This window comes from Manis pentadactyla, chromosome 5, assembly GCF_030020395.1.
Source record: "Manis pentadactyla isolate mManPen7 chromosome 5, mManPen7.hap1, whole genome shotgun sequence".
In the NCBI taxonomy this organism is placed as follows: Eukaryota; Metazoa; Chordata; class Mammalia; order Pholidota; family Manidae; genus Manis; species Manis pentadactyla.
In genome coordinates, this window is record NC_080023.1 from 6,887,172 (window position 1) to 6,913,696 (window position 26,525).

Consider the following 26,525-nt stretch of genomic DNA (forward strand, 5'->3'; position numbering starts at 1 on the left):
AACACCACGCATCCCACAGTAGTCTGTGTGACCCAAGGAGTCAATGGTGAATGATTGTATGAAAACCACCATCATTTACCAAGTGTTAACCAGTTGTCAGGCTCCGTGTCTGGTACCTGGAATACAGAAGTGATGCAAACAAGGTCTCTGCCCTTGAATCATTCCCAAGGTATCAGGAGACGCTGAGCAGGCACAGCGACTGTAATATGGGGTGGAGAGGGTGACCCCAGCAGCAATTCTAGGGGAGCCTAAGGAAGGTCCGAGATTCCCTGTGAGCTGACTTTTTAGAGATGGGAAGCCATTCCTTGCATGCATGGGCAAGCATGGTTCTAGGTGGGGGAGTAGTTGTGCAAAGGCTGGGATCTTGAGAACATGAGTGGCAGTGGGGCAGCTTCAGGGGCTCCGTGGCTGGAAAGCAGGGACAGCGTGTGGTGTGGGGTGGGGGGAGAAGGGCCAGGGGTTCCGGCAGAGATGCTGCAGGTTCCCACAAATGGTAGCCCCCTCTGGCAGTCTTTCCAGACTCAGCGTGATAGATAGAGGAGCCCCTTTTCCAAGTCAGGTGTGGCTCACCAGGTCCTCTGCGATCCCCCATCAGGAAGCTCTAGCCTTTAGCAGCGTTTGGGTTCTAATCTGCACCTTTGTAGGAGCAGAGGCCACTCTCCATCTTATTGGGTCACCCATGGGACATCCGCCCCCACCCCACCAGCACATAAACTGCTCTTAAAGGGTTTAACTTAGTGCCATGCAGAGTCAGTGTGCAACGTGATGTTTTAAGCTGTAATTGACATGTTTTGGTGATGATCTTTTCCTCAAAGATAAAGCTCTTTTCTCTTGCCTCATTTATTAGCTGGGGCTACCACTGCCTCGGGGTCACGCACACAAAACATGTCGCAGGACTTCACCTAATCTCAGCTCCCGGTCACGTCTCCTCTCCTCCACTGGTTTGCTCACCACCCAAGCTGCCTCAGGCAAGCTCAGGGTTCCTCCTGGGAGGCGTCCTTTTCATTTGATCAATCACTGAACAGGGAGGGGCACCCTCCAACGGGGAGCCCCTCAGCCATTTCTCTCTCAGCGTCTCTGAGCCACACTCTGCCAGGGCAGCCCCTCTTGGAATCGGCTCCTTCCGGTCCACGTACAAGCCTGTGAGATGATCTCACATCCCGCATGGCAGCTTCCCACAGGGCAGGGGCTTAAACTGCGCACTGTCCGTGTGAGTTCAAGTGGAGCTTCTAAAGCCTGGTCAGTCCGTGGCTAAAGTAGTTGCTAGAGGGCAAGGCCCAGCTGCTGGTGAACATGCGGGTTCGGGGAGCAGAGGGGAGGGGCTGACGGCCGATCTGGGACTAGGGAGGGCAGGTGCACCTCCTTTTAGGGAGGCTCCCAGACACAGACAGGGAGTTCAGGATCTAAAGTGCCAGGAACTCAGCAGGCTCTGTGATCAGAAGGAAGCTGTGTTTGCAGACTCTTGGGGGTGGTGGGGGATCAGCTTGGGAGAAAACACAGATGGCAAAGCTTTATGGTTTGGATCAGAATAGCACTTTGGACAGGTTGGTGGATGTGTCCAATTGAGCTTATTTGTGGAAGCAGAAAGGGAGGAAGATTTCCATTGAGATACATCAACTTTCCTTGTTCTTCCTGAGAAAACAGCTGTTAGGGGGAAAAATAGCCCCAAAGCACTAAAATCCCACTAGGAATCATAGCCCCTCCGCTCAGCGGTCCGCATTTAGCCCAGGGGCAAAATCTGTGGGTCCCCTTCCAGGGTGGCACTGCCCAGGCCAGCCGCCCCTGTCTGGGGCCCCACCGCTCCCACCTGTGTCCCCACCAGGCCCTGGTTGCTCTCTCTGCCCGGGTCTGTCCCCTCCCATCTACCCCCCAGATCCATTCCTCTCACTGCAGATCTGCTCCAGGGCGTTCATGCCTCAAATCCTCACTAGACCTCCCTGGGGCTCTGGATGAAACCACAGTCCTTCGCACAATGCCCCAGGCTCCTGGAACGGCTTCCAGCGCCTCTCCTGCCCCTGCCCCCAGGTGAGGCGTGAATGTCACCAGTCTAGCGGCTGTTTAAGCCAGCCAGGTGACTGTAACATATTCAGCCAGGACTGAAGAACAAGGCTCTACCCCAGGGGTCATCAAGTGGGGCTGCACAGTGGAATCATGCAAGAGTTTTAGAAAATGCGGAACCCAGGTCCCACCCTTAGATTATGACTTGGTTGACCTTGACTGAGGCCTGGACACCATTTTTTAAAGCTTCCCACGCAATTCAGGCATTTGGAGGACTTCTGCTTGCGGTTCCTTTGGCATTGACCTCCTTTCATATTCTGACATTTTTGTGGCCGCTCCCTCTGTGTGGCAGCCCCTCCTTTCCTACCTCATCCACTCACTCGCTCTCCTTTCTTCCAAATGTCAGAACTGGGGGCCTCTGGCAGGGGTCGGCAAGCTTTTTCTGAGAAACGTCATGTAGGAATATTTTAGGCCTTTCAGGCCACCACGTGTGGTGTCTGTCACCCATTCTTCTTCCTCCCCTTTAAAACATAAAGGCCATTCTTTGCTCCTGGATTATACCAACCAGCAGGACCGGCTGGGAACCATGAAAATCAAAATGCTCTGAATTCACCTTCAGTCAAGGAGATCTGATACCTAGGTATGAATGGCAAAATTATATCTTTCCATGTAGACACAAATGGGACTGGATTATGATGATCCAAAGCAGGAAGACAACTCCATCTTCCCTACTGAGCATTAATAATAGGTCATTATTGTGATCCATTCTGGGAAGATAAAAACAGAAGCCTCCTCTCTTATCCCAAATTCTCTGTCACCTTGTAGGTCAATTTCCAAGTGGGCGTAATTCCACTCAATTTTTAGCAAACAGCCAATGAGCAGTGACCACATGCATAATTTAAGAGTTAAGACTACAGGTCCTAGAACAAGGTGGTGTAGATTCAAATCCAGCACTTCTTAGCCGTGTGACTTGGGGAAAATTAGTGAATCTTTGCTTTGGTTTTTTTCATCAATAGTTTGGGAAAGGAAGATTTCACAGCTGATCTGTGACTCATCTATCATCTGGGGAAGGGAGAGAGGGAAGAGAAAAGAAAAAAAGAGAGAGGAAAAGTCTGATTTGCTTGTGAACTTGCTAATCCACCTTCACAATGGTATTTACTAGCAGAAAGATCAGAGAGAGTTCTTACGCATAACATGCTTTTAGTAGGCTATACCTGGGCTATTTAGATGGGAAGGTATAGCTATGGAAATAACTCACTGGAAAATGTCGGTGTCAGCCAGTAATTATCAAATAATAAAATGGAGATGTTTCATGCATAAAACAGTTCCTGAACATAAGTGGCACCCTGCATAATCTTTTTAGACCTCACAAATTCAGTCCAGACTGGGGCGCACCCCAACATGGCAAGGAAGAGTCTGGGGAGTTGTGCTGATGGCTTCGGACTTCGCCTGTGTCTTGTGAGGACCAGTATCCTGCAAACTGTTGGTGAAGTTTGAGCTCTGATTATTATGATTTTATTTTGACAATATGACTCTGTTATCTTATATTCGTACAGTATTTATGTAAGAATTATAGCACTTAGAACAGGGCCTGGCACATAGTAAGTGCTCAGTAAGTGTTATTATTGTCAGGGGACTGGTGTGAGGACCACATTAGGGGACAGAGGCAATGTGCTTTGTAAAGCCCAGAGCAGTGAGTGGACATGAATTCTTATCCTTGGCAGTGGGGTAAAAAGAGCACAGGTTTTTAAAGATCTTGGTTCAAATCCTGACTCTTTTACTAGCTGTGTCATGTTAGGGATCTCATAACCTGTCCAGGCTTCAGTTTCCTCAGTTATAACTGGGAGTAGTTAATCCCGATTCCAAGACTGTCACGAAGAGTAGCGGCGAGGTGTGTAAGGCACCCAGCACAGTGTTATATGAGCATAGATGACCAAGAAAGGCTAGTGCCTGGATACTCTCACTAGTGCGGCACAGACTGTCAAGAGCAGTAGGTGCCGGAGAAGATGGGAACCGGGCCTCCGGGTTTAACCAAGTCACTTTTAGGGTGACTTCCTTTGTCTCCCTCTTAGAAGGGCTCTAGTTGCGACAATGCATGACATCATTCTGTTGTCCCAGACGGAGGCAAATGCTTGTCATCCATCACAAATGCGATGGGACATGGAACATCCTGGCCTGGGAAAAGCGGCAACATGACGGCAGAAAGAGAAATTCGGTTCTGTTTGTTCTGATAGAAATGTACTGTTGTTTGCATCAACAGAGAAACCAAAACGAAGAAAAACCACAGCCACACTTCCCAGGCAGATTGGTACAACCGTCAGACCTTTCCTGAGTCCCCTTCTCAGTCTCACCACCGCCCCTGCCAGGTACAGACCCAGCGCCTGGGGGTGGCAGGGCCCCCGGTCACACCCACCCCAGCCATTTCACAGATGGGTAAACTGTGGCCAGAACCGAGGAGAGGACTTTCCCACTAGACAAATGACAGAGCTGAGGCCGGAAGTGAGTCCTGGGTAAACTGAGGCTCAGAATGCTCCGGACTGCAGACTCATGCAGGTACGGCATCAGGGGGCGGTCAGGGGCCTGAGGGTCAGGCGGTGTGGTCACCGCTCGCTGTATGCAAGCTGCTCCCCATCTTTGCTTCCCTGGAGGTGTCGTGAGCCATGAACAGGTGAATGCACTTCCACTACTTGGCCAAGTAGAGCATGTAACCAGTGGTCAACAAGTCCTAGGTGTCAATATCATCTTCACCATCACCATCATCACATCTCCTACCCTAAACTCTAACTGCTCCGTGGGCACAGACTGTAAGTGGAGTATGTTTGATTGGCCCCAAACTAGTGTGTCAGGCTCACAGCTCTCACCATGGGGAGTTGTGGCTGTGCTGTTCTAAGTTCTCATCTGTGCATCTTTGGGTGAGCCTGTTACCTACCGTCTGCAGGTGGAAATGAAGGCTGTCACTGCATTTAAACAGGCAGGGAACTCCCTTGGCCCCCCATCCCCTGCTGGGCCTTGCCCCTGCCCTGGCCCTGAGCTCCGCATCTGTAGAAAAAGACAGGGCACCTGAGCGGAGCTGGCGAGGAGGGAGGGCGCCTTACCTGGCCCGCTGCAGAAGGAGGCGATGACGGCCAGAATGCACAGGATACTCAGGTAAGGGATCCAGGGAGCCTGGTCCTGCCGGAGAGCAGGGGGCAAGGGCAGGTGAGCAGGCAGCTGCACCTCGAGGGCCTGGGATCCCACCCCTGCTCCCATCGGCCCACCTGTGTGACCCTGGGCAGGTCACTTCTGTCTCTGAGCCCCAGGTTCAATGTCTGCAAAATGGGCATAACGGTAACACCTGAGCTACTTCATCTGTCTGTTCTACAGACGTGAGGTGAAGGATGATGCCTGCCAAGAGACCTGCCTGGTCCTGGCACCTGACAGGTGGCAAACAAATGAATAACAATGAGTGTTTAGTCTGAAGCAGGCAATTCTGAGAGGTTTGCACAGGCATTACCATATTATTAAAAGTTTCTCCTAGTTAATCCCTATTGTTATGGAACACCCTGTATTTCTGCTCCTGCAGTCCTGACAAAGTATGAGATCGGTGAGCTATGTTTGGAGCAGCTGTCGTTTATCAGTAGGGGCCATGGGGGAGCTCGGTGCTGGGAGAGGGAGAACGTTTAGGAAATCGCTCCCGCTCTAGCAGACTGGATGGCTGATCATTAGAACATGGTGTCACCAGCACTGGGCACCTGAGCCCCGTCTAGAGGGATTCATGGAAGGGAGGAGCCTGCACCCACACTTGAAGGCTGAGCCAGTCTCACCCAAGAGGAAAGGGGGAGGAAAGGAGCCCCAGGAGAGGGTTCTGCATGGACAAGGCACAGGGGCACAGGAGAACACAGGGCAGGGGCAGTGGTAAACACACGGAGGGGAGGGCGAGGGGGAGGGAAGGGAGAGAGCAGCCCTTCTGTGTCTACGTCCCTCAGTTCTTACTGCAGGAGGCCCTGGGGTTGAGAGGAGCATCCTAGGCGATTTTACCTTAACAGCTCACTGCTGCCCTAAGTCATCCATATATTCATCCATCCATCATCCATCCATGCACCCATCTATCCTTCTATTACCACCCATCACCCACCCATCATTTAACCACCTGTCCATCATCCTTCCATCCATCCATCCATGCATCTATCCTTGCATCACCCATCCATCCATCATCCATCAGCTCATCTGGTAGACTGTTCTGAGTACCTGCTGGGTGCCATGAACTGGGCTGGGAGGTGGGAGTGCAGAAATTACACAGGCATAGCCTCGCCCCCACAACTCACTGTCTATCAGGAGGGAGAGAGGAGTCAGCAGTGACAGCCAGGGCTGTGTGGTAAGGGATATTTCAGGGTGCAATCTAGTCCTCACAGCACCCCTGAATATAGGGACAGCTGTCCCATTTTAGAGATGGGGCCCTAAGAAACAGGTGGCCTGGCTCCAGAGGCCCTGCTGGGACCCACAGGCCACAATGTGGTGACTGTGCCAGTGCCCTGTGCGGCAGTGCCAGCCACCCATGCTGGAATGTGAGAGCGGGAAAGGCACCTCAAGAGTTGTCCAGTGAGATCTTCTCTAGTCCATAGTTGAGCAAGCTACTCAGTGCCTCGAGCCCATAGTTGAGGCTCAGAGAGGGAACGTGTCTTGCCCAAGATCACACAGCTCTTTAGTGGCAGCTGTAGGACCAGAAGTCAGTCCCATGTCTCCCAGTCCAAGGATGCATTCCTGAACTCTCCTCCTAAGGGCGTCCCCATTGCAGAGCCGAGGTGCCCCGTGGGAAGCAGACTGCAAGAGTTTTCTGTAGGTGGTATGGCTTCCCAAGTCCAAGGCCCCTGGGCACTGAAGCCGGAAGCAGCTCCCTGCTGACCCCTCAGGGCACAACAGGCACATCCTCTCACCTGCAGCGTCAGGGTGATGGTGAGGATCCCGAAGAAGAGCGTCATCAGCCCAAAGCCGCCAATGAGGAGAGGTCTCCGTCCCAGGCGCTCAATGACCAAGCCCTAGGTCAGGGGCAGAGAGAGGGACCCCAGGTCAGTATGGAGATTAGCAGAGGACGGCTATTTGCTGAGGGCCTGTTATATGCCAGGCGCTGCGTTAAGCTCTTTTCAGCAATTCATTCAATCCTCCAATAGCTTTGTGAAGTATTCTAATGTGACTTTCCAGGTAAAGAAATGGAGACTCAGAGGTCTGGAAATGTGTCTGAGGTCCCATGGCTGGTCAGAGGCAGAGCTGCGAGCATCTACAGGTTTTGGTGGTCCTTGAAACACATGACATGTCCAAACTAGAAACAGACAGAGCCGCCTCCTCGTCATGGCCGGCTGTCACTCTGGGAAGCTCAGCACCCCTCCTCCCTGCTCCCTGGTGGGGGCCAGGAGCTTCATCTTTGTTCCCCCAGAACCTGGAAGAGCCCCTGGCAGGTGTTGTGCCAATGTTCGCTGGTGGAGCGAAGGTTGATCTCTGTAAGGCAGGTACAGCAGTTCTCACTGTGCAGAGGGGGGCAGCGAGGTTCCCTGGGCGGGAAGCCAGGTCCAGTGAGAACCGTGGAGGAAGTGAAGACCAGCAGTCGCCTCTTTGAGGAGGCCTGTGTCTAAGTCCTCTCTCCCCACAAGCCTTCGAGAGTTGGGTCCCATCAAAGGGGAGCCCTGATACACCTACTAAGGGGAGAGCAACATGGGCAGGGGTGCAGGGGGACAGAGAAGGTCAGAGACTCCCAGGATCTGAGGCCCAGAGAGATTGTGCGGTTTGTCAGAAGTCATGCAGAGCAATTCAGAAATAAGGACGTGGAATAAATGCTGTCAGACCACAGGGACGGCTGAAAAATATCCATACTCTTGGACTTAGTCCTTCACCTTCTGGGCGTTTATCCTCAGGAAATAGGTATTTGGTCAAAGATTCATGGACAGATCTTCATCGTAGTGTTATTTATACTAATGAGGAAATAGAAGCCATCGAGAAGTCCACCAACAATTGAACTGGTTAAATAAACACTGGGATATCCAGATGATAATTATGTAGGAATGCACAAAGGGATTTTAAATAACATAGAAAAGTCCTCAGGGTACCATTTTAAGTGAAAAGCTCAGGGCACAAAACTGTATATACTTAGTACACAGTTCTGTAAATGACAACTGTTAAACCAATACACCCTGGAAAAACACATGCAAAATAGTTTCTATCACTGATTCTGGTTGGAGGAATATATAATTATTATTTTACTTGTTATTTTTCTGCCTTTTCTACAATGAGATTTTTTTATTTAAAAAGAAAAAAGAGTGAAAGAGACTAAAGTGTGAAGACATAAATCTCTGTCCACTGAGTCACAAATCCTACTCTTTTTCTGTCACCAACGATTTCTGATACCTGCACACTCTTACGGTTAACAGGGCAGAGCCCAGCATTAAGCTGGCACTGAAGAAGGAGGCGCTCGTAACTGGAATGCGTGGCAGTTTGTCCCATAAGTGTCCTAGGGGGTTTGGTTAGAGCCCCTGTAACAGAGCACGGAAGTGACAGAGAAGCCACCACCAGCGTCACGGTCCTGGGGAGCACTGAACAGGGAGGTTCTGCAACAAGATTAACACGCGTTGCATTATTACACTGAGATTAATACACACGTGTCATGACTTCAGGGTTTTTAGGTTTTTTTCTTTTTTGCTTGTTTTTGTTTCTTCAAAGTCACCACTAACAATTTCTGTGTCAGAAAGTGTGCCCGAAACACAAGGCAGCTGAGAACCACTGTCTTGCACCATGGTGCCAACATTCATGAGCTTTGGGGGGATCAGGCTGTTCTGTTTCCCTAAACCCTCCTGATGAACCAGTGACCTGAGCCAACAAAGCTGGCAACATCGTCCCTGGTTTGGAAACAGTCTCTAAGATGGTCTAGGAAGACACGGAGGAAATAGCTGAGAAAGAGAAAGAGGAGATAAAGACAACCCTCCCCATCCTAGTGGGAAACCCTGTCTGCAGGCCCCTTTCTTCCTCCTTGCCTCCTTGAAACCGGTCTGAAGAGCAGCTGGTCAAAAGGGATGAGCATAAACGTGGCATTTCCATTCAACATGAAAATCATAGTGAAGACACTAACTGGAGATGACTGTAGCCACTGAAGGTCACTGATGTCAACTGGGGATGGTCTGTCAGCCTCCAAGAAAGCCCCTCTGGGGTCTCCTGCGCCAGAGGGTTAGCCATCCATTCAGAAGCCACTTGCCCAGCGCCTCTGCCCATCCCAGTGTTAGGAACTCTGGTGGGATACTAATGGTAATTGGGTTTTTTTGTTTGTTTTTGGTTAGGATTTTAAAATCAACTTTATTGACATGGAGTTAGATTCAGTAAAATGAACCCATTTTAATTGTATGATTTGGTATGTTCTGACAAATCTATACACCCATAAAATCATTACTATATCCAGATATGGAACATCTCATCTCCATCAGTCCAAAGTTCCCTTGAGCCCCTTTTCCTACCCACAAGCAACCTTGGACATGCTTTCCATCACTATAGATTCGATTTGTCTAGACTAGATTAGAGTTCCATATTGGTGATCACTGCACTCTTGAGAGTCATCCCTGTTGCATATATGAATAGTTCATTCCTTTTCAGTGCTGAGTAGTATTCCCACAAATGGATATATCACACTTTGTTTCTCCATTCATCAGCTGATGGACACATGGGCTAGTTCCAGTTTGGGCTCTTATGAATAAAGTTGCTGTGGACATCAGTGTCCAAGTCCCTTTTGTGTCCCTTCTAAGAAATCTTCACTTACCCTAAGGTTGCAAAGACTTCCTCCTATGTTCTCTTCTAGAAGTTTTATAATTTTAGTTTCTATGTTTCAGTCTGTGGTCCACTTTGAGTTAATTTTTGTTTATGGCAGGAGATAAGGGTTGTCCTTCATTTTTTCCATGTGAGTATCTAGTTTTTATGATACTGTTTGTTATATAAAGACTGTCTTTCTGCATTTAATTACTTGGGCACCTTTTGTATTTCTGGACTGTATTCTGCTCCATTGATCTGTATGACTATGCTTATGTCAATACCATGCTCTCTGGATTATTGTAATGAACATTGATAGTGCTTACCGTGTACCAGGCATGGTTCTAGGTGCTTTACATACTCCAATCCTTGTAATATCCTAGTGGGATACATACTATTATCATTCCCTGTTATATCCAGAAATTCTATGATTATATCCAAGTATAAAGCCTATGAAGCACTCAGTGCTTGGCCGAGCTGACATCCCAGCCACTGCAGGGACCTGCAGGAGTTCACTCCTCTCAGGTAGAAAGCCAGACAAGAGCAGCTGGGGAAGGGGAAGGTAAGGCTCAAGGAAGGAGGTCAAGGGGAACCCAGGAGGGCGAACTTGACCGTAAGACCTCCATGGGATTTTAGACAATACCCTGTTCCTATTCCAGCCTGGCATTTTCTGATTCTGCTGATTCTGGTGAACTCAGCCTTTGCCTGCCTTGACTTGGTGCTCGTGAGCATGTGGGCCACGTGGGCTGACTATGCAGGGCCCCAGAAGGAGGAAGCCCTGTGGGTGGGGGCTCAGCCTCCCTCAGAACACCCACCTGACTGCTCCCAGGCAGACGGTGTGAATCCCAGGAAAGAAAGCGTGCTTTTTCTAGTTAGCAGAAGCACCTGGAGCCTTACTCAGTTAAGTAACTGTGTACTGGATACCTGTTATGGGCCAGCACCTAACCTAGCAGAACACATGAGGACCAGGGACTACAGACAGATACACAGACAGACACACACACACACGCACACTCTGAATGCTGGGGCAAGATGCCCCCTAGATTGGGACCAACACCCAGTATCCCAAATGGCTGACCCTTTGACCTTGACACTTTAGGGCTGGTGGGGTCCCTGAGGAGCTCTTGACATACCAGCAATTAGTGCCTCTCCAGGCAGAACTTGGGTTCTGCCAGAGCTTTAGTTATGGAAGGATGGGAGGGAAGAATGGGTAAGGATCTCATTACCCTTGACTCAGCTCTCTGGGCAGAGAAAGGAGCATATGCAGGTGTGAAAGACAAGTTTCAGGATTACTTTTAACTGCTAGAACTTCTGTTTTAAATATGCAAGTGTTACTCTTCGCTTTTATAAATCTCTATCCACCAAGAAGCAGAGGCCTTGGAAAGCTGTGGTTATCTGCAAGTTAATGGAGTATTAAAGTCTGTGTTCAAAAGACAGGGTCTCAGAAATTATTTTCGACATGAACAGGCTTTCTCTAAATCGAAAATTAAAAATTATTCATTGAAACAAACTTTATTTGGAAGTTTCTGTTTAAAAGATTAATGTGCATGAGCTCTGTATATCTGTTTGGGCTAAAGGTATGAGAAGTGAAAAAAGTTACTTTTTAAGTGGCTACCAGGGTGGTCCATGATCCCCAATACAACACATTATGGTATTGAGACATTTTAACCAAAGGGCAAAAATCAGACATGAACTGTGGGCAAACTGGAATAGCAGGATAAACGTGGAGTAGATCAGATTTTTCCAAGTTCTCCCGCCCAGGAAAAACTTTTTCATGGGTCAAAACCACAGCTTCTGCAGCTTCTAAGGGAAGAAAATATCCCCCTCCCCACCTCTGCCAACCTCTCTCAAAAAAAGAAAAGGTGGCTCTTATTAAGTTGGTGATCACAAATTTCAACTGTTCTCAATTTGGGGCATGGGGAAAAAAATTTAGCTCTTAAAGAAAAGGAGTTGAGAAGGGGGCCAGCTGACTTAGGAATTGGTGCTCAGACATGAGGAGCATGGAGTTGGCGGAGCCTGGTGGGCAGAGGGAGCAGCTGGCACTGGGAGCTGGCACAAAGGGACACAGTGCGCTGACTCCACCTGACTTCCCATGAGCACATCCTCGCCTTCCTTTGACGGGGATGCTGGCGGCACCAGCCCAGATACAGAGGAGCAGAAGGACGCGAGCAGAGATGGGGAGGAAATCAGGAAACATTTGGTGGAAAGAGAGAGTAGGGATCACTTTCCTGGGGGCCAGAGGGTGGGCTACAGGGAACGGACCCGTGGGCATGTCCTTGACCAAAGCTCAGAAGCAGAACCACCTGAGAAAAAGGTATTTTCAGAGTTGGGAGTGGGTGGGAACAGGCCATGCAGAGAAATGGGCTTCCAGAGCAAAAGGGCCTGCCTGGTTGAGACCCTGGACCCTGATTCTTTCTGGATCCCCTTCCATGAAAATGAGCCCTCAGAATCAGGAGGGTCCCGTGTCCACACATGCGCTCCCCACCAAGGCGGAGGATCACAGAAGCACTTCCGGGATGGTGATGTAAGCCCTGGCGGCGGCTGCCCCTTGGATGGAGCCCCTGGTAGCTACTCATGCTCCCTGGGGACTTTGGGGGCAAAGGAGAAATCTGGTTCTGCTTCTGCTTGAACGTAGCCCCTCCCTCCTGCTACAGTCCTATAATCTTTGTTAGATAAACTGGAGATTTAATCTAATATTTAGAGGAGGTCAGGGTCTGCTTCCTCCTGCGATTCTGTGGCCCCCAGAAACCCGGCAGGATCGTTATTCCTCAGTGGAACATGTAGTGTGTGGAGGAGGATGAACTGAACTCAGTCCTTCTGAGGACACTCAGCCTCATGAATCACTGGGAAAATCAGCCTGTTTACAAGCCTCCTAAGTCTCCCTTCTTCCCTCACCAGCCCCTGCCCACATCTGCTTTCTTTACAGTGGCCAGAGAGACCCTTTACACGCGCAGAAAGGCACTTGGCTTTCCACAGTCCTGGCGGTGCCCCGGTGGCCTCCTGGCCTCCCAGGTCCCGCCAGTGTGCAGACACAGGCCTGCTCCTGCAGAGACTCCCCAGATCCACCCGTCACCCTGCTCTGTGTGCTGGCCAAGGAACCAAAGGACCAGAACGACAGGCCCCCTCACCCTCGGGCCTCCAGGTGGTGTCCGCAAACAGGGTACAGGGAAGAAATCAGAAGGAGGAAGGGAGGGAATGGGCCCTGGGTTTTGTTTCTTAGCTCCCTTTCTACAGGTACACTTGGGCTGGTGTGTCCCTTTACTGAAGGCCACTGCTCCTGATGGGGAGCCTGTCCCCCCTGCAGACCCACCCGTTCCCGAGCTCATCTGCACATCCATAGCGCCATCTCTTTCCTGCTGGGTCTGCCTGATGCTGGCCTTTCTCCCAGCTGCTCCCTCTGCCTGGAATGTCCTCCTGGGATATCCGGGTGGCAACTCCCTCATCCCTCAAGCCCGACCACAGTGTCTAATACAGAAGCCTGCCCCCTCCCCCATCGCCTTTCTGTGCTCCACTGTTCCCCAGGCATCCTCACCTCCTAAGCCACCGTACAGGTGAGTCGCGGTTGTTACAGATCATTGTCTCCCCAGGTGCTCATCTTCCCTGGGCAAGGGCCCAACTCTGGCCCCCTGGGGCAACCGCACACCTAGACGTGGGCCCGGCACAGAGCAGCCCGCCAGCAATGCTGAGTGTTGACGGAATAAACACTCTGGTCCCAAGTTGTAATGCGTAAGATTTTGGGAGGCAGCAGACATCTTCAGATTTTTCTACTGTCTATGTTTAGTTCTCTTCTGGAATATTAATAACCAACAAAAATTGCATGAGTTTGCTCAGGCTGCTGTAACAAAGTACCACAGAGCTGGCGGCTTAAACAACGGAAACGTCTTCTCTCCCAGTTAGCTTCTGAAATTGTGAAATTGGTTGGAAAGCCAAAGGCACTGGGGGTGCGGACGCCAGTAGGATTGTTTTTCTTACTTCAACGCTATGGCCTAGTCTATTCCTAACAACTGCAGAAACTTACCTGAATGAATAAGAAGACTAACTGACGTGAATTCTGTTTCCTGTGGTTTGAAAAACCTCAATGAGCCTCGTGCTTCAGCAGTGCTGCCCCACGTGGCAGCAGATACGCAGGCTCACGTGGCCCGAATGACACTCTGTGGACGTTCACTCATCAGAGAGTCAATGCTGGGCCAAGAAAATCAATTTGGAAAATGGGCTGTTTCTGCAAGACGGCAATTACCTACAGCTGCCCCAGCTGATGAGCAGTGCCAGGAGCCGAAATTAATCGAAAATCAAATGAACAAAAATGTCTTTCTCAACTTTATTAGGCCCCAAAGCCATTTTCATGGACTGTCAAAATCTCAGTAAGAAGAAAGAAAAAAGGACTGGAAGTCCTTTTTGATAGGCAGTTACCTCAGAGGTTGGATGAAATCATATCTGTATTTTTAGAAAGAAGGTAATAAAAAGTCTGGAGATTTTCAGGGACTCGCTGAATGTTGACTCTGCAGGGAAGGGCGCAGGGGGCGTTCCCACACTTTGAGGTCTGTTTCCATGACAGTTCTGGAAGGTGGCGGGTTCCCTTCCTGTGGCTGCTGAAACAGGTCACCACCGATTCAGTGGCTTAAAGGAACACATATGTATTCTCTTAACAGCTTTGGAGGTCAGAAGTCTGCAGTAGGTCTCGTGGGGCAGAAATTACAGTTGCTGGCAGGGCTGATTCCTTCTGGGGCATCCGGGGACAAATCTGTTTCCTGCCTTTCCCAGATGAGGATATGAGCATGTCCCTGGGCTCGTGGCCCTTCTTCCCTCTTCCAAGCATCACAGGCAACTCTCCAACCTTTGCTTTTTCTCTGACTCTGACCTCTTGCCTTTCTTTCACTTATAAGGATGCTTGGGATGACCTACGCCCGCCTGGACAGTCCAGGATCACCTCCCCATCTCAAGAGCCTTAACTTCATCACATCTGCAAAGCCCAGCCCCCCTGCCCTTGTCATGTAAGGTGACATATTCATGCTTCCAAGAATTAGGATATGGACATTTCGGGGGGCAGTGTTCTGTTTACCACAAGTGGGCATAGGAAGGTCCATTGTAAAGATGAGCAAATAAATTCAGAGATGTTGAGCAGTTCTATCAAGCCTGCTCAGCTGGTATATGGATGCTCAGGGTTTGACATCAGAGCTGTCAGTTCCCCCCAGCACCCTGCCCCATCTCAGACTCCCAGCCTCATGCTGGAGTTCATCTCAAGGGATTCCAGAGTTTCGGATATAGGCTACCATTTTAAGGACTGTTCCCAAAGGACTATTCTGCATCTCCAATTCTTTGAAAAGATAAGCTGGGAGGGGATGCAGATGACTGGGGACACCTACACAGGGTCAGGGGAAATGCTGCCCGACACACTTCCCATCCTCTCACCTGGCTAAGTCCTGCTGGCCCTTAGCTCTCTGCTTCCTGGGCCCCTCTTCCAGGAAGCCCTCCTGGAACCTCTCACAGGAGAGTTCATCCCAGTGTGCATGTGGTAGGTGTCTGTTTCTGGGTCTTTCTCTCTACTTCACAACTTCCTCACTGGTGACCTCCTAGCATAAGCCTGATGCGGGTGGCCATCACTGCTTGTGGAATGAAAGAATGTGCGAGTGAGTGAATCTACCATCAGAGCTTGAAGCCGCCACTCCCCCCGTGGGCCCACAGGGGGTGTCTGCGCCTCTAGAACACACATGATCCGAATGCCTGTGGTCACCAGGACCCAAACTTGAAGGCTGCAGCAGCCAGACTGTGCAGAGACTGCGACTCCCCACTCTGATGTTAGGAGGAAGGTCCTCTCTGCCTCTCCCAGGAGGGTCCAGCCACCTACCCTCCCTCCCGGGATCAGCACTTCCAAGGAATACCTTGTCAAAAATTGTCAGCTTTTAGTGAGGATGATCTGCCAGCCAGAGAGAGGGCATTGGAAAGAGGGGTTTCTGGAGTCAGGGACACTGAGCTTAGAAGCCTCACCACCCCTCGTTTGCTCCTCTTTCTACTGGGGGACAGTCAGGCTTTCAGGAGGCATGTGGCATCCATGACACCCCCACGAAGCGCTTCTGGGTCCTGTGGAGCAGCAGCGGTCCTACATGGCTCCCCTCACCCCCTTAGCTTTCAGTGCGCTGGCTGCATGACCCTGGGGAGGTCATTCCTGTGGCACTTGGTCTCCTCACCTATCAAAGCATTGGCAGGGGCCCTGTGACAGCCTGCTCTCCATGGGGATGCTCACCACAGCCTCATTTGAAAGGACAGATAATGGGAACTACCTGTGCAAAACAGGAATAGTTAACATTCACAGAGGGCACACTGGCCAGGTGCTGCCTATTGCTACCTGTGCTCGCGTCTCATCCTCACCCTATCCCTGGGAGGCGGGGGCAATGCCCTGAGCATGAAAATGGGGAGACTGAGCCACATTTTGAAGCTGTTGAACAGCTTCCCTGGGGTCACAGGCTCAAAAGAGAGGAGCTGGGGTCAGAATCCAGGCTGTGAAGCTCTGCCTTGAGGTTCTCAACAACGCCCACCGTCTGTAGCCACCAGCTAAGGAAATGACCGTATGGCCCATTTTTGAAGAATGCCAGAGCTTGCACAACTAGTGTTAATTCAGAGGGGCGAGATCTGCATACTTTTCTGTATATATGTTATACTTTAGGAAAGTGCTTCTGAAACAATGAATAATAAAATGGGAAGTTCATCTAAACAAAGCAGGTTAGAATTGGTACATAGAATAGGATGACTACTGTGTAAGAATAAAACGTATGTCTGTGCGGAGAACAGACAAGGAGAGATTATGCCAAACTTCCTTGGGCAGCATGATCGTAGGTGATTTCTTCTTTTTTTTTTCTATTTTTCTGAATCTTACAAATTGTCCCTAATAAGCTTGTGATGATTTCTTATAACAACAAAATACCTCACCAACCTCCCTCCTCAAAAAAAACCCTGTAATTTCCCCATCATTTACATTCCAGACTGTGCTTTTCCACAGATCAATGTAAAAACTGATAATAATGATTGAGTGGAATCTGTAACACAAGACAACAATTTTGTGACACTTCCAGCATGCGTAACATTGAAATTTTTTTCCTCTAACGAAAAGACTGAACAGGAAGGAGGAGGACCCTGGGCTCAATCGTCAACACTTGCATGACATCCATTTCTAAAAGCATGTTGTTAGAATGTTCTGTCGTAAGCCGGAAATGTGACCGGAAGCCTCTGCCTATTGCACGGACATCAACCTTAGTGCGGATCAGAAAGCGAGAGTGGGAACAAAGGAGCTACTTCGAGGTCAGACAATGCCGCTCTGATTCCAGCCCTCCTCTCCTTCCTTTGCAGCGAGGCCCCATCATGTACTATGTGCCTGAAACGTGAGGCACAGACTGCACACCTACAAGTTGGAAGGGACATGAGCATCTCATAAAGAGGGAACCAAAATGCAGAGATGTTGAGTGCATTGTCCAATATCACACAGCCAAGAAGTCCTGGAGCCAGGATTCAAAATACTTGTACAATTTCTGCTAGATTCTGAAGTCTCCCAACTTTGTTTCCCCTCTAGACATTTATTTTCCATGTGAAGGTTGAGAAAGAGTGATGAGCCCTATCTCTTCTTAGGGCCATTTTTGCTCGTTAGTATGGTAAAGTCACCCTGTCTATTATACCAATCAACTGGGATGTCTTTTCTCCTCTTCTTTGCCTTGCAAACTGCTACCTGTATAAGGTGGGAAGATGACAGCTAATGGGTTTGACACATTGTAAATGCCATGGCAACAGGACTTAGGTTCACAGGAACTCTGATACACACCCCCGGGGAGATGTGGCTCTTCCAACAAGGTGTCTGTGATGTTGTGTCATCAGCAACCAGGTGAGAGCTCAAAGGAGGGAGCTACTTATTAAACAGAAGATAGTGGAGGAGCTAATAGAGTCAAGAATATTTTCTACATGAGCAAAACATCTGTGATGAACTGCATGATAAGCTTCTAAATCTCAGGCACCTCCGAGTGACAAAGGGTATGCTCCTTTAAAGGCATGCCGGTTTGCTGGCGGGCGCCCTGCGGCATCCAGTACCCTCTGTGAGGTTCCCAGGAATCACCTGTGTACTTACAGAGAAGACGGCAGCCAAAGTCTCAATGCCCCCAGTGCTCAAGGTGATGTATGGGATCTTCTCTGGAGGAATCCCAGCGTCTCCAAAGATACTGTTGGTGTAGAACCAAATCTATAATGCAGGAAAGAAAAAGAAGGGAGGAGGGTGGGAGAGCAGCATCAGTTTCCTCAAGTAAATTCGCTGCTAAATCCAGTTTCAAGGTGGAGCCACTTGGCATGGCTGACCACTTATTTTCTCCCTTCTCTCACATTTCCCACCTCTTCATTATGAACAGAACTCCTACATTACTGAGAACAACATGTGTTCGGCCTTGTGCAGCAATGAGGTACAAGCAAAAGTGTTGGTGGAGCTCCAGGAAGTCTCCTTAAAGTGAGCTTTCACCAAGGAGGTGTGATTTCATTTTTTGCCCTTCCTCCTTTCTGCTGTCTGCATGGTGAATGTGATGGCTGGAGCTTCAGCAGCCTCTTTGGATCGCTAGGTGACCTCAGGACAGCACGGTTATCAGCCCTGATGGCAACTTTGTGAGAATGAGAAAAAGTTCCTGACCCATAGGATACTTTACTGTTATCTACTGGAATATTGCCATACTAAAATTGCCACAATAGGCACAATATGAATGATGCTCTTGAGAGTTACTCAGTATACAACCTGAATAAACTACACATAGAGCCCCTGCCTTGGGATGGAAGCTATCTGTTCAGGTGCTGGAGCAGGACGTTAGAAGGAGCCTTCTACTTACTCACTGGAGTGATTCCGTAAAATTAATTATCCAAGCCTGGGCACTTTTGACAGTGTTAACAATTATTCTAGGACAACAGGCATAAATCAGGACTGCCCTGTGCGAACGAGCATGTGTGGTCCTGGAGCTGCTGTGCCGGCCCTCCTCATTTCCTCTGTGTGCAACTAGGTCACAGTTGAGGTTTCTGCTGCATAATGGCCCAAGCTAATCCTAACAGACACTTATGGGGCTCCAGACAATCATTGTTTTGGAGTTTGGAGATGTGGCTCCATCGTGACTAGCTGAGTGACCTCAGGCAATTCACTCCACCCCGCTGAGATTCCTTCTCCAATTCTGTCAAAAGAAGATACCCATGCCCTTGCTGTGACATGTCAGCAACTGGGTAAGAACTGTCACTGTTTATTATTTACTCAAACTGTTGGATCAATAGGCTGGACACAAATTATTTGTGTTCTCTCAATCCCAGCCACTTCTTACAAAGCAAAGTTTGCTGAATGAGGCAAAGCCATGTAGGCCGAATATGAAACCTCACAAGGAGACCCACTGCCTTGACGGGCCTTGAAAACATTTACAAACTGATCGTCACTAAGCAGAAATATTAGAGTTTGTTGCTCATAATGTGTCAGGCTTGGCCGTGGCTCGGCGGCTCATAGCATTTGGTTTTTTCTTCCTTTCTGGAGAAAGCTCTTGTTTCTACTAACTTGTCTTGTTACCAGCATTTGTTCTACAAAATCATTTCATGCACTGGGGGAGAATATGTCATTTAGGACCTATTCAGAGCTACAGAAAGTTTACTTTTAATGAAGGGAGTCGTTTATCATAAAGTCACGGGCACACCAAAGACTCTAGTAAAAACTATTGCACAAATTTCTTTCAGCTCATGGGCATGAAAGCCTCTGTTGGAAAAAGTGGGTTTTAATGTTCATATGAAACAAAGTCATTCCTGCTTGCATCTCCTCTTGCTTGAGTGGCAGAGGAATTCAAATTTTAGATTCCATCTTTGCTGTGACAGCCAGGGAGCACAGGAGTGGCTCCTGACAGATTCACTAATTCCTCTGGCTCTTAGAGCTGTGACAGAGGCCAACTTATTCCCCAAACCCTGAGTCTCCATTGAATTTGTTCATTTAATCTCCTCCCCTTTTGAAGGTAACTGATCCCTGGCACATCTTCAGGGGCTGATCAGAGATTAAGTGCCTTTCTTCATCCAAATTTATTGATTTCAATAGCCAAGGGTCTCTGTGGACCCTGTCCAGCTCCCAGGCTGCCCTGCTGCCACCCCATGCAAAGGTGGATCTGAAGTTGTGCTGTTCTGAGCCTCAGTTCTGAACCCCACACTCTGGCCTGCTCTTGTTCTGGAGGCTTCCACGCTCGGGCCCCACTGGCCGTGTGTTCTGCAGGGGAAGCTGTGCTCTGGCCCGACACATGGTGCTCCTTCCTGGCCTCCCACCCCCTCTTACCCCCTTTCTTCCCTGCTTCCAATTCTCAGCAGCAATCCTGCCTTGGGCATCCCTCCCAGGTTTGAATGTTAGCAGAGAGTCATCGTGCATAAAATTACATGCTCATCAGGGACCAGTTAGTGATAAAAGTATCTCTGCAGTCACCTTATATGTAAATGCACTTAGGCATCGACAGGCAAAAATCAGCCCTTTAGACCCTCTCCCCAAGCCCAGGGCTGGTACAGAGGTCGTGCTGGGCTGGGGAAGGCCTGTCTATCACACGAACTGCCAGGCTGATTCCGCGGGTGCCAGGAGACCCCTTCCCTGCCCTCACATCATCTTACAGAGGCGGCAGGTAACTGCCTCTGCCCCTGATCCCACTGTATTTGGTTTATTCGATTGGGTGGTTTGAGGGTGTTGTACAACACGGAGTCTGCAGCGTGGCCACAGGGGACCCTGCCACGGAGTTTGCTCAGTGTTGGCCTCACCCAACACAATTGGGTTCCACTGAGGAGGACAGTGGAGCACAAGGAGCACAGTTCCGGGTGCCTCTTGGGAGCTGGGTCTGTAGGCAAGTGACCGCACGTCTCTGAACCCCTGCTGTCTAAAAGGAGGGAATGCTATGCTGCTGCCTTTCAGGGTTGTTGTAAACATTTAAAAAATGATGACGTCAAGCATCTTTCATATAATTGGTGCACACCAAATGCTGGGTATCATTGTAGAAGTCTTCCGTCCCTCTGCTGAGATGCGACTGCTCCTCGGTAAAGGGAAACACCAGCAATGCACAGCACGGGAGGAACACCTCTGCATCTGCTTCTCAGCCGCCCCTCCCAGGGGCTGGGCCTGAGCGGGACTTTGCAGGGGGCACAGGGAAGGGCGCACAGTCGTCTGGACACCCTGCCTCTAACACTCTGAAGCTCTCCTTCTTAACTCATGACACGTGTCTTAGAGACAAAGTGTAACACGATCATCACTTCCAGCCTTGTCGGCTGCTTGTGGGGGTGGCATTGCCTAAGGGCTGGAGAGACCAGCCAGCCAGCAAGGCAGGAGCAGGATGCAGCCCAGGTCTGTCGGCGCCCCGAGTGCGGTTCACGGCTGCGGGCAGTGCTGGGGCTCGAGCCCGGCTTGCCGACCAGATTCCTATGTATTGTTCGCCCCAACTCCCGTATGCCCACGGCCTTGACTACAGTCGCCCTTGACCGAGACATGCATGCTAATCTCTCTCTGTCTGTGCTTCAGGAGCCACGAAACTGCGGACCTGCCTTTGCCCAGATAAGGCGATACTGACCCAGAGAAGGCTTAGCCTGCGCTCGCGGGATGTGGCAGGAGGGCACTGGTTCCCCAGAGGACGGCGTCCTAATCCCTGGAACCCGGGAATGTGTAACATTGTGCAGCAAAAAGGACTTTGAAGATGGAACGGTCCTGAGATGGAGACGTGAGTCTGGATTACCCAGGTGAGCTAGGAATGTAATCACAAGGGTCCTTACAGGAGGGAGGCAGGGGGGGCAGAGGTCAGAGAGAGACCAGGATGGAAGCAGAGGTCGGAGAAGGAGTGAGAGACAGAGAGCTGGAAACACGGAGGGGCCCCCACAAGCGAATGAGATGCGCAGGACCTATTCTGAAGTACAGGGACCAGCGGCGACCGCCATTCATTAAGCACTGTGTCCCGGGAGCTGTGCCGGCGCCTCACCTGTTGTCGGGCAGCGTCTCCTTTCCCTTCGTTTCCAGTTCCCATTTGGGGCACCCGCTTCTCTTAGCCCAGGAACAAGCGGGTGAGGCGGGAAGGGGGCCTCCGTGGAAGGAGATCCTCTGCGCTCACGGGCCTCCCCTTGGGGCTCTGTGCACTGTTTCCAGGGGGAAGTCCGGGTTCCCCTCTGCTCTCACCATGCAGGGGGGGACCTGTCCGTGGGCCGGGCGTGCAGGTGCTCCCTCTGATGTGACTGGGTGGGCGCCTGAAACCTGGGAGTGCAGAGTTACCCACACTTCTGAAGTCGCCCCCTCTCATCCAGCTCCACTTGGAGGGGGGCTGACATTTTGATCCCCATTTGCGTCCTGTGCCAATCTCTAATCTGTCCTGAATTTCAGAGGGGAAAACAGGGGGGCCTATGTATGGTACTTTCTCAAACTATCACCTACATGACCCAATTTGCTCCTTGCTGTGCCCAGGGAGGTGGACATCTTACTCCCATTTAGCAGATGAGGAAACTGAGGCACAGCCAGGTGAGGGCTACAAGGCCAGGCGGGGTGGAGCTGCGAGGTCAGCTCAGCCGTTCCACCCCTCTACTGCCTCTGGGCGAGAGGTCGCCTGACTTCTCTGAGATGGAACAAGGCAGGTGATCAGTTGGGTGGAGCTGATCTAAGAGGTGGGAGGGGGCAGACGGCACCCTGGGAAGGGGTAACAACAGGCCAGCAGCAAAGAAAAGCAGATCTTCTCGGGGTGGGGGGGAAAGCCCAGACCCTAGTCCTCAGCACAGCTGCTCCCTCCAAACCCAGGCTGACGTCAGGCCTCATTCTCATCAGGACTGGCAAGCAGGCCGAGGAATGGGCTGACTGTCCCCACCTCCCATGGTGGGTCCTCGTTCTTTGCCAAAGACCCCCACATGGCTCAGGGCTCTCTCCAGGGCTAGCTGGGCTTGTAACAGCCCCACCATGGCCGAAGTCCAAGGTCAGACAACTAAAAATCTGAAGTCGCCTCTTGTGAGCTGTTACTGTTTGCAAAGCCAGGTGGGTGTGAGCTGGACAGAACAGGCTTGACCCCCAGCGATTGCTGCCAGCAGGGAGAACTTGGACTCGAGTCTCGACTTGCTGTGTGGGGATGACGTTGACGGCGTGTGTGGAGTGTCAACTCTGTGTTCAGGGAAGGGCAGCCTCCTGCTCTGCCTCTCACTCCTCCTTTGCTTCACGAAATTCCAGAAAGATACAAAGTGAGAACTCAAGTTTTAAGAGTGGCCAGAAAATCCTAGCTTTTAAAGGCTTTCCTAAGAGTGTTGGATGACCTAGTGGTGTTCCCCATCTTACAGGGAAAATATGATCTGGCCCTGACCCAGCCCTTAACCGCTGATGGCACCTTCCTCTTCTCCTTTGTCATGTCCCCATTGTACATCCCAGTGGTCAAGGTCAGAGGGGTTCAGTTTCTCACCCAGGGTTACACACCTGGGAGGTGGGATGAAAGGGCTGGAACCCAGGCAGCCCTGTAGCCTTGGGGCAGAGTTCTCTCAACAAGGTAATAGCTAAGGTTATCAAGTATCACTGTGTGGCTGGCCTGAGAGCTTTATGGACATCCTTTCATCTGTCTGCACAACCACGATAGAAGGTAGGTACCACTTTGCAGTTAGGGAAACTGAGGCACAGGGCAGTTGTGTAGCTTGTCCCATAAGTCCCAAGTCCAATGCCGGGAGTTGAACACGGTTGTGTTGTCCATCAGTACCCTGGGGCTGCCACACAGAGGGCCTCCTTTTAACATTCTCTCCATCCATGGAGACGTGGTAAGCTCTTTCAGTGAGATGGTCTCAGCTATTAGGGTAACGGAACATTTAATTCTTCTAATTTGAGTTAGGAAGTTACTTGGGAAGAAACTTCAAAACAAAAGCCATTTATAATTCTTCTGAACTTGTGATTAGAAGTTTTGTGCAAAACATGCTTTGGGCTTCAGACTCCTAATGATGCCGTGTCATGTGAGATGGGCTTTCGTGTAGACCGAGGCCAGCAAATGGGGGAAGGTAGCCTGTGTTGCTGCAAACCCATCAGAGACTTTCTTGTCTCCCAGGCTTGCCCCTTACCCAGTCAATTATTTCCTGAGGGTGTAGGATGCCTGGTGCTCTGCTAGGCACGGGGGTTACACCACATGTGCACAGCAACACACACGCCCCCACGCTCCTACGTCTACGTTAGCAGGGAAAGGAGGCGTATGGAACAATTACACGGGGAAAGGATTAGAGGCACACCAGCTACCCAGGGATGCTGTGATACGGGGCACTGGATGGACAAACACAGAGGCAGTGAGACACTTCTGAGCATCTAGAACAATGGCACCAGCCTGCGTGGCTTATTCACAGCCTGCCCTCTGAGCCTCACCACTCCTGTTTCTAACAAACTTGGGTGTCTTGTTTCCCAGCCAAGACTGCACATTGGAAGCAGCAGAGTTGGTAAAGGTGAGGCACTGAGAGAGAAGAAAACAGTGCTAGAAACAGTCTTGCTGACAGGAGCGAGGGGCGCGGGAGAGCTAACAGAAGCTCGGCAGTTACCGTCTGTGAAATATCCCATGGATGTAATTTCATATAATCCTCCCAATGGTATTACCAGCCCCATTTTTCATAACAGGAAACTGAGGCCCAGAGAAGTCAGTGTGATTGGTTTCCTCTGCTCAAGAAGGGAGGAATCCAGAGGAAGGAAGGGCAACCCGATAACAGTACCGCCAGAATCCTTGGCATTCCGGAAGATTCAGGAAGGTTCCAGAAAACTATGGCTTCCCTGCACTCAGTGTGACAATGGGTCCAATTTTCAACCCAAGGACTTGGTAGACACAGTGCCCTCCCTGCCCCTTGTTCTTCTCGCCTTACTCCATGTGCCTCCCATGTGCCATGCGTGAGTGCTGGAGACCCAGGGACCATGAGACATGGCCTCATTCTCGAGGGCAGTCATGGGGCGGGGAGTGGCTTCTGGGGTGCAGGAGCCCGGCGGCCACCCCAGGACAGAGGATGGGCTCTGCTCCTTCTTGCCAGAGAGCCTGAGCATTCGCACAGAAGTCTGCTTTTTCATGCAAAGGACAAACTGCTTAGGAGGAAGGCAGCTGCATAAAATAAGTGACTTTAAATGACAAGCCTAATTTTAGAGAAGGAATCTGAAAGCCATTGTGAGGAGGAGGGAAAAAAACAATCTGACATTGGAAAGAATTTAGAAATAATAAAGGTGGTTAAATCTGACTTTCTAAACTATGCAAAAACGATTCACCAATTCTTTAGCTAAAGGGTGCTGAACAAAAGGTAATGTTTATTTAATACAGTGTCTCTCAACCAGGGTCAGTTTTGCTCCCAGGGGACACCTGGTGATATCTGCACACATTTCTTGTTGTCACCAGTGGCACAGTGGGGAGAGGTCAGGGGAGCTTACAGGTCAACATCCTATAGGGCACAGGATGGCCCCCAGGTCAATGAATTTTCCAGCCCCAAATGTACATAGAGCCGAGGTTGAGAAACACTGGTTTCGTTCAGATAGCAGGGTGTTAGAGCAGGTAGCTGGTGCCCAGCAGGTTGAGTTTGACAGCACATGCACCACCTGCTGTGCCTGGGAACAGGTCCTTGGCCCTCTGTAAGCCTCAGTCTCTTAATCTAGAAAATGGGGATGGCATCATTTATCCTGCGGGATATTCAGGGTTGGAATAAGGTGACGAACAGGGAGATGCTTAGCAGGATTTACAACTGTCTTAAACTATAGGCTACATCCCCAAAATAATTTCTGGTACAATTAAGGGAAAAAGCAAGTTTAAAGTTTTAACATGGCTTTTGCCTGTGTTTGAATCACTCTTCCTTAGTCTCATGACTTCTGTGGATTGAAAGGCAGCAGGTGCGGGGACAGAGCCAGACAGGGGCACAGGGTGGCGGGGCTGGGATGCTGGGATGTGCTGTGACCATGGTTATCCATTCGTATGTAAGACAGAAGAAAGACTTGTCTCACTGGTTGCCTAGGGAGGACCTGGGGACACAGCCCAGTGACACACATGGGGATGCCCTGAGGGGGCTGTGGGGACTCTCCCTGCTTGGGGTTAAGCACTCAGACCTTGTGGCCAAGTGGCTGAGGCTTGAATCCCCTTTCTACCATTCCCAGCTGTGTGACCTAGGGACAGTCTCTCAATGTCTCTGTGCCTAACAGCAGTGCCTAACTCACAGTGCCAGGCTCATGTTAAGTGCTAAATAAGAGTGTGCTTGATTATCATTACAGATGAGCAGATAGAGGCTGGGGAGAGGGGCGGGGGGGAAGGGCCCAGGCTTCCCAGTGCAGGTCTGTGTCACAGTGAGACAAAAAGCCAGAGCTCTTTGCTCTGTGTCAAGTTAAGCATGCCAGGCTGGAAGTATTACTCCTGACTTAAAGATTAAAAATAATCCTCAACAAACTAAGAACAGATGGAAATTGTCTCAACATAATAAAGGTCATATATGACAAGCCCACAGCTAACATACTCAGTGGTGAAGAACCGAGAGCTTTTCCTGATTAAGATCAGGAACAAGGCACGGTTGCCCTCTCTCACCACTTCTCTGCAATATAGTACTGAGGGCCTAGACAGAGAGAAAGAAGGGCAGAAGAAAGAAAGAAAAGGCATCCAAACCAGAAATGAGGGAGTAAAATTATCACTGTTTGCAAATGGCATAATCTTGTAGGTAGAAAACGGAGATCTCACACACACACACACACACACACACACACACATTGTTAGCACTAGTAAACAAATTCAGTAAAGCTGCAGGGTACAAAATCAACATATAAAAATCAG

The 26,525-nt window shown here is 50.1% G+C and overlaps 1 protein-coding gene across 2 annotated transcripts in view; it reads right to left on the minus strand.

Annotated features, from left to right (window-relative positions):
• The window catches only part of SLC2A9 (solute carrier family 2 member 9), a 203,934-nt gene that overhangs the window by 50,163 nt on the left and 127,246 nt on the right, over positions 1–26,525 (minus strand). For both annotated transcript variants that reach the window (XM_036921115.2, XM_036921117.2), the window contains 3 exons: positions 17,864–17,974; positions 6,912–7,013; positions 5,094–5,169 (listed from right to left, as the gene is read on the minus strand). In XM_036921115.2, the coding sequence (XP_036777010.2) occupies positions 5,094–5,169; positions 6,912–7,013; positions 17,864–17,974 (289 nt within the window). The remainder of the gene's footprint in view (positions 1–5,093; positions 5,170–6,911; positions 7,014–17,863; positions 17,975–26,525) is intronic.